At 38.9% G+C, this 8,645-nt stretch overlaps 1 protein-coding gene across 4 annotated transcripts in view; it reads right to left on the bottom strand.

The window, feature by feature from the left end:
• Positions 1-97: 97 nt before the first annotated feature.
• syt14a (synaptotagmin XIVa) overlaps positions 98-8,645 on the bottom strand; it is a 56,018-nt gene continuing 47,470 nt past the window's right edge. For all 4 annotated transcript variants that reach the window (XM_084915620.1, XM_084915618.1, XM_084915621.1 and 1 more), the window contains one exon: positions 98-6,645. In XM_084915620.1, the coding sequence (XP_084771746.1) occupies positions 6,332-6,645 (314 nt within the window). In that variant the 3' untranslated portion in view covers positions 98-6,331. The remainder of the gene's footprint in view (positions 6,646-8,645) is intronic.

Genomic DNA, 8,645 nt, shown 5'->3' with positions numbered 1-8,645 from the left:
TCATGCAAATTTCGGTGGTTTACATTTAACGGAGGAGAGTTAAAAGTTTATAAAGTAAGTGAAGTTCAAACATTGACAAAAAAAAGAAACAGGATGCAATGGTTGCTCCACCTGTTGGTTATTTTGTGGAAATGCAATTTAAGGCAAATTTTAGGACATTGATTCAAATGCAACGCACAATTCAATTAAAAAAAAAAACTCTTACATGATGATGTTTCTTTGTTTTGTTTTTCTTTTTTAAACAATATCATCACATAGAAATTCTCTATCAGAAGTCAATTAATAAGACAGTTTACAAATCAAAGTCAGTCCAAAGTACAGGAGAAAGATACATTTACAGGTACGTTAAGACACTGTGACACAAGGTTGCTGAGTGAAAAACAGTAAGGCACCGATGCCGTCTGTGGCATAGGTAGTTTCTAAAAAATAAAATAAAATCACAAATTAAAGCCAGCCTTAAAAACCAGAAAATTCTTAAAAACTTGTAAATTAAATGAAAGCGTAAGAAACGATGCAGCAAAGCGCAAACGTACAAGTCTGAACACGTACTTAGTGGAACACAACCTGTGAAAGACTAACACATTCAGAGCTCGTCAAAGGGATGTTAAACAGGTTTCTGTTGTTTGGTACGGAAGCAAAAGAAGACCAGCAGAGTTTAAATATGTACACTGCACTGAATTTAAATGTACAGAGATCTGTTTTTAATTCCCTGATTGGAAATTTTATTTCTGTTTTTGTAAACAGACCACATTAAACAGAAAATTCATGTGTCAAAAGTTTGCTGTTGTACATCTAAACTTCTTCAAACGACCCTGAACGAACCTAAAACTTTAAATTCTGCATTTTAAATTGACTTTCAAGTATTTTCACTTGTTTCTAAAGCACTTCATGGTCTCACATGCTGGCAGCAGATGAAGTAGTTGGCCCTTGGGTGCTCGAGCAGCTCCTTGAGGACAAAAATGTTTGTTTCAGTTGATGAAATTAGCAGATTCTCTTTTTTAAAAAAATAAATAAATAAAAATGCACTGCTGTATTGCAGAGGGGTCAAATTATTGGCCTCCATCAAGCAAGGAAAACAACTTTGGAGAAGCTGAAAGTACTAAAGCCAGGTTAAGAAATGTACAACACATTATTGAAATCTGGAAAGATAGTGGTCAGGAAAAAAAAAACTTGACTGATCGTGATCACAATCACTTTAAAACTTGGTGAAATCAGAATCAACCACAGTCATTATAGATATGAAATTAAGAGAACTACACAGCTGTGTAGTCTTAAGAAAACCACTTATCTGTGTGGCTAATCAGAAAAATGGGCTGCACGTTGCTGGGATCATAAGGACTGGACTCTGGGGCAATGGTAAAAGGTCATGTGGTCCAGATTTACCTTGCTCCAGACTTATGGCTAACTAACGAGGGGTGGATGAAGTCATGCGCCCATCATGCCTCGTACCTGCAAGCCTTAGGTTCAGCAAATTGTACGTTTAAAAAAATGAGGTTAGCTGACTTCCTGAATATACTGATACATATATATGCTGATATACTGACAGCTTTAACATAGTGAATGACCAGGTTTTTCCATCAATGGATGTTTTTCTCCCCTGATGTCACGGGCATATTCAAAGACGACCATGGCAGGCTTCATTGGGCTCAGATGGCGAAAGAGGGGCTCAGGGAGAAAACTTGTGACTTGGTTTTCACATACATATCGACCACAACAGAGTCCAGATCTTAAGGCCGCTGAGATTATTTGGGATTTCTGCCTCTCCCATCGTCAAACAAGATAATAGTGAGAAATTAATGCAGTTCTAGATGGAAAAAAATGCTGGATAAATTTATCAAAATGATCCCACGTTGAATGCTGTCATCAGAGCTAAAGGCAGTCCAGATTGTATGATGTTTTTCCTTTTGTGATAGTATTGCTTTCTGGTTTTTGCAAACTCTAAAAATACTTTAACAACATTTCTGAAGTATTACAACGTGAAAGCATTTTCATTTTTTCAAATCTATAAACGTAACAGTATCTAGAAGTCAAATGTTTTGGCCTTCTTTTGCTTCCGTATTTGGAGGGAACATGAATCATGGATCAAGTGTTGCGGATAACATTTCCAGTTGGTTTTCAGGTACTAGTTCTCTCCAGCATAATTATATTTTCAGAGAAGAGGATTTTTTTTTCCCAGCAGTGTTAATATTTTTCATCTGTTACTTTACTGATAATAATATTGTAATATTATTAACTATGGTGCCTGTGATCCCACTTTAATATATCCCTGCACGTCTTCTGTTGAATTCCACACACCCCCTTTTTCTCCCCCCCCACAGGTAATCAAATATCACACTATACAAATTCACTCAAAGGCTCCAGGCTGATCCCATAAAATAAAAACCTTTTGGATTCCGATTACAGGTGCATCTCTACACTTCCAAATGAGCTTTGGTCTTTCACATTGTGTGTTTCACTGTTGTGCTGTAAAGGCTGTGCTTCTGTTTCAAGCTGTTAGAAAGCATCAAAGCTGAGAAGTCTTGACAGATTGCTTTGAGATGAACTCAGCCGGTCTCCATCACACCCCTCTCTGGTTTTAGATAAGGGAACATAAATAAGACCTGAGCTATAAGACGTGTGTTGCTTCCCCCACGTAAACAAACTGAATCATAAAGAGTAGCAATTCAGAACAGTATTGCTCACGGAGTCGGTTAATATTTGATTCACTAATAACTGGCTTGACACATTTTCTTCTCCCGGCTGCTGATACAAAAATAGATAAAACAGTTACTAATATAAAGCATATGTCAGACAATCAGGACTTGGCTTGTTTTCTTCTAATAACCAGTAATTAAAATCAGAAACGGTTACACCCAACAAGAAAATGCAACAACTCTACCTACATCACAGCCCCCCCCACGCCCCCTTTACTGTACCTTCTCCAGTCAACACGCACACACACACTTGGTAAACACTGCACAAAGCTACCTTTCACCACAACCACAGGCACAGTAAAGAGTATATATATATTTTTTTATCTGTATATGAAACGCAGAGATAAAGCGGCTGCAGCTAAAAAGCCCGTAGACAGTCTGCAGGGTTGTCGGTGCTCACTGCCGTAATGAAATTTCCTCAAAAGTTTGAATTCCCTCCAGCGAGGCTGAGTGGTGCTGCACTGTGTGTGCTTTCTATAAGTGTGGATGCAGGTCTGTGTGCTCTCAGGGTGTGTCTGTGTTTTGAACTCTTTAAGAAGTTGATGAACTGACTAAAAACCATAAGGCAAGGGCTTCTGTGTGGACACCCACAGCTCTCTTATAGCACCAGAGCAGGTTAGAAAAAGGTAACAAGTAGGTTTTAGTCTCACCTGTTAGCTGTGATTTAATGAGCCGTTTATATTCAAAAAGGTGTCGGAAATTTCTTTAAAGAATCGTGACATTGCATGTAACCTTCGAATGAAAAGTCATGTTCACAAAACCATCTAACTAACCTACATATAGCATATCCCAGTCAGTCAATGTGTCCTCCAACTGGTGTTTTCTATAAATATTCGACAATCTGAAACACTCATTTCTTCTCCACGATCACTATTGAATGTCATCTCGACACAAACCCTGGCAGTGATGTCAGGGCTTGTCTGACACCTTCTATTATTCTTCACATTTATTTATTCTACCTAAGCTTGAGTTTAAAAAAAGCTACGCTTGTAACTCAGTAGTGTCAGCAGAGAGGAATTCATTAAAGTGTAATAATTCTCACTCAATCTACAGCCATGAAAAAGAAAGTATCAATTCTAAGGTTTTACTTATCAGGACAAAATAAATGTGGTCGGTAACAGAGGGGCGTACTAAAAACTGTTCATCTGACGATGCACTTTTAAGACCAGCTAAGTCCTAGATTATTTTTAACATTTTTTCCTGATACATAAAAACCTTAGAATTGACTTTCTTTTTCTTATGACTGCCTTATAACCTCCCACCACCCTGAATGAAACTGCACTGGTTACAATGCAGCGTGATGAAATAAACTTTGGTAAAGGACATTTAAAATTTAAAAAGTCCCTATATTCACTTTATAATTGTCCCATTTATGGTTACCCTGGACGGAGCATGTGGCATGCATGTTTCTAAAATGATGTGATAGTGATTAAAGCTGCAGTCAGAAAAAAGGTGAACAAACAAAATAAGAAAATGAAAAGTACTCTTCCTCTAGTGCTCCCTTCTCTGTTCTAAACATCCACTAAAATATAATTTCTGATTTAAGACATGATCGTTACCAATCAGCTGGTCACATCTGATAAAAAATCCTGCCAGTGCAAAGTCTCCGGTCACAGTCCAGATCTTCTAAAGCCTGAAGACAGAGGGAAGGTGAACTGTAGGAGTTGAAATGTCATTTTTTGGTCCAAAGAGAAAGAGAGTCAGTGCAGTTAGCATGACCAGTAATGGTAGCTCTGTGTATCCACACCTCCGACTCACATATCAGACATCTGGAGAAATTCAACTAACCAGCTGAGTAAATTCTGCTCAGATCCTTTTAGCAGTTCTTTTAACTAATGCTTACAGTCATGCCACCCCAAATCCTGAAAAGGTCCATAGCTTTATGTCAGTACTATGTAAAAGATGGACACCATAAAGGCGTTCATTGGTTTGGACTCAGTATTTTTGCTATACTAGGTTTCTGGACCCAGAATTAATGATATGTAGACAAAAGGGTGGAGTGAGAGATTTCTTGGATGTTTGTACCACGCAGCAAGCTATTTTATGTGTTAGACAATTCTATTAGAGGTGCTCCAAACAGCATAAACACAGTGGAGAGATCCAGTTCAGTGACTCCAATTAGTAGAGAATGGGCTTAGCCGATGGACCATAAACAGACTATAAACATTTTAATGATTTTAATGCTTTACATTGGGCATTTTAAAGTGGGAGTCTATGGGGACTGACTCACGTTTGGAACCAACCTCAAATGGTTTTTGCGCTTACACACTGGTGTCTCTTTTCTTCTTTTAGCTTTGGAAGTTCCTGTTTGCTGTTAGACTGGCCTTTTGCTTCTTTGTTTACAGGTCCTTATCCATGGCTCCTTATCTCTTCTAATTGCTTTATCTTTTTTGATTTACCATTAATGCATTCTGACTGAGTTAAATGTTTTGCTGTTGCTGTTTGGACTGTCACTCTTTGTTATATACTAAACAAGCTAAGGCTTGCACTTTGAGGTACATGAACCTCATTCCCAATGTAAGAACTAGGATTTTATGGAAGTTCCATGGTGACTAGTTTTACCTCCCCCATGAGTCCCTTTTCACTATCTATGACTGAATGGGTTCTCAGTCGTCTAAGTTATGATAATCTAAAGTGTTTGAACTGAAGGCAGCTGCACTTGCTTTAGGTTCCTGAAGAGGTTTTACTTTTCATTCAGAAGATTGTTTTCAGTTCTAAAGACTGATTCGGAGCGCTGTCTAGTGCGCCACCTAAGATCATGAGTTATGCTTACGTGAGTAGAGGCGTGAATCCAAAATCTGAACATTTGTATTTTACAGTGTCTCTTCTTCTTTAGGTGCAAATAACCCTTTCAGGTGAGAGGTGACAATGTCTTCAAAAACCTAAAAGGAGTCCAGCTGCCTTTGACTGAAGCACGTCAGATTGCTTGTAGTATTTTAAAGAAGTACAGGAACTTTCAGGTGGGTCTTGCAGTTAAGAAGCTTTTTTCCTTTTTAATTCTTTTACAGTCCCTATTTTACACCATTGTAGAACTGCCATTTTAAAATCTGCCAAACTTCTTGTGCTTTTGAAGTCGATGGGGATGACACAATGTCCAGCCTCGTTTGACATTTCCAGGTAAGAAGTTGTCTCTAGCTAAATTTTGAGGTAAGGATCTGCTAAGAGGTGGTCTGGAAAATATTTGTTAAAAAAATATAATTACAAAAATTAAAACCTTCTTTAGAAACTCCTACTTGTATTTATGCGGCTGGAGGTGTGGGTACATATGGCTACCAAGTGTAATTTGCTCAATGATCTTTAGCCCCAGCTAAACCGGCTCAGCAGACAAAAAGATGCCATCTACAAAAACTTAAAGGTCATTACACGGCAGTATATGGAAAATAGCATGTCTCATCATAAAACTAATTCATGACTGTTTAGTCAAACAGAGCCATGAAATCGCTTATGCCATGCCGAGCTGAGAAACTGAGTGCAGATGCGTGTGGTTGTGTTCCCGTCTCGTCATCACCACTGACGCTGGTTCATTGGACGGCATCGCACTCCCGCTTCCCAGTTGAACATTTCCATTTCCTGCCCATCTGGGACAACGACGGCGGCGGCGCCGTGTAGCTATGCCCGCGTGCTATCTTGCTGTGCCATTAAGATTCCAGCAAGCTGTGCCAGCGGCAAACCTGCTGTCCTTTAGACTCTTTCATCTGAGTCCAGTGGGTGAGCTCCTCCTCTCCAGAGCTGTTGAGGCCCAGCGAAATCCAACCAATCATCTCCTTGCGCTTCATGCTGCGCTTGTTGTAGACAGATAGGATGAGCGTGACGTCCGATAGCTGGAAAAGAGCTACCTGGAAGACAAACGTCTCTTTGTAGGTTGGGTTGGGCTGACCTCGACAGATGGAGGTCTTACACTTGGACATCTCGTGGCCCATGGAGTTAAGTAAGGTCAGCTTAACATATGTATCTAGAGAGGAAGTAGGTGGAGGAGAGAGTTACAAGGGAAATGATACATCTTTATATATTTTGAGATTCTACAATAGCTTTGTAGTAGTAAAAAAAAGGAAAGAAAATAATTCAGGCACCAGACTTAAATAATAGACCCTTTGTGCAAAATCCTTATGTTTCTTCACCTTTCCTCTTAGTAATCAGCCATGACGACCTGCTGCAGCTGTTTCCTCTGCAGCAAAGAATGACACATTTTCCCCACAAAGCATTCACTTCTGTAATAATGTCACAGCGGATGATATATAAGAGCATGACCACATAGGATGCGTTTTTTTTCTCCTGATCAAACACAAAGCACAGCTGTGAGCGCAGGGAGCGTTACTTCAGTCTTGTTGCTATGCGACTACTGATGTCTAATCTGAAATGGGGGATAATGCTGAAGATGAAAACTGACTGGAGAAAGTTAGTCATACGTTTGCTTGTGTTTGAAAGGATTAGGAGCTCCTTCTGAAACGAACCATGTAGCCAAAATTAATTAATTCTGGTTACGTGGTTCATCACAAATTACCATGAAGAGCTGCTATTATTTGACATAATGACTTATGCTAAAACTTTAGAGCCCGAGGCAGTCCCAAGACATGCTTTGTCCAAAATGTGACTCACATATTGTGCAGGATATACGGGTCTGCTGACACTAAATGAGAATCTGGGTGAGAGGTGTCAGAAACATAAGGGAAATACAAGACATTCGAAAAAGTCTTGAATAAAATCTGTGGAGGAACTGCGTAACAGAAAAGAACCGGGAAAAATAAGAAGGTTAAGTTGTTGTACTGAGTGTTTTTCATGATTTATGAATTGAACGCCACTGCTCAGTTCATGGAAACTCCATTTGTTTCATGCATGTCTAAAAATGTGATTACTGCTTCCATTTAAAAACATTTCTTGCCAGCATTAAAGTGTTAATATGACCAATACCTGTATCAAGTTCAGAAGGAAATAAAGAAATATATAGATTTTTTTGGGTGCCATGCATTTGCCCTTATGACTTTGGCAATAGACACTTACTGTAACCCAGATTCTCACTGGATTTATTTTTCTTTCACTATGCAAAGAGTTTTCCCGTTAAGGCCTATTTCTCTCAAGCAGACTCTTTTCTGTGTATGGGCACACGCGTTTTTCTTTCATCATGCCAGAAACTTGTTCAGAAAAGCTTGAACTGAAGTTTTTGTTAATTATTTATGTGTAGAAAATCATTTTTAAAAATGTGTTTAGTATTGTTTTTCCATAAATTCCCAGTGTGTCCAGGGCAGACCCAGAATGGTGAAACACTTCACTGGGAGGTATTCTATTCAAATGCCAGAAGTACCCCAGCTGGGTCTCTCAGTCTGTAGGAGTTGTGGTTCCACTTTGAGCTCCTTCTGAATGGCTGAGCTACTCCCCTGGAGAGCCCAAACACTCATGGGAGGAACTTCATTTCACCGCTTTTTTCTGCAAACGTATTCTTTCGGGCACTGCCCACAGTGTTTGGCTGTGAAGGTAGGAGGGACTGGTACAACTCCAAACTCAAAAAAAGTTGTGTCACTGTGTAAAATGCAAATACATTCAGAATTTGCTTTTCTCATAATCCCATATTTCATCCATAATAAAACAGAGAAAAACAGGTCATATATTTAAATTAAAACATTTTACTTTTTGACTCATTTTGAATTGCTTTGACAGCAACACGTCTCGAAAACGTTTGGAAAAGTAAGTGATATTACAAAGAAACAGCTGGAAGATCATTTTGCAAATACGTTCATTCGCAACAGTCGGTAGCATAAAAAGAGCATCTTAGAGAAGCAGAGTTTCTCAAAAAAAAAAAAAAACTGTCTGCAAACTGTGGAAGAATTTCAGAATACGCAAAATTCAAAACTGTCAACATGTTATAATCTATAGTACCAAATATCTAATGAAAGAATCTGGAGAAACCTTTGTGTGCGAGGGACACGATCAAAAATCAGTATTGGATGCCCTTGAAAA

The sequence above is a fragment of the Perissodus microlepis genome, chromosome 19 (genome assembly GCF_051167445.1).
Source record: "Perissodus microlepis isolate ML-2025 ecotype Zambia chromosome 19, ASM5116744v1, whole genome shotgun sequence".
In the NCBI taxonomy this organism is placed as follows: Eukaryota; Metazoa; Chordata; class Actinopteri; order Cichliformes; family Cichlidae; genus Perissodus; species Perissodus microlepis.
This window is presented reverse-complemented; position numbering and strand designations above follow the sequence as displayed.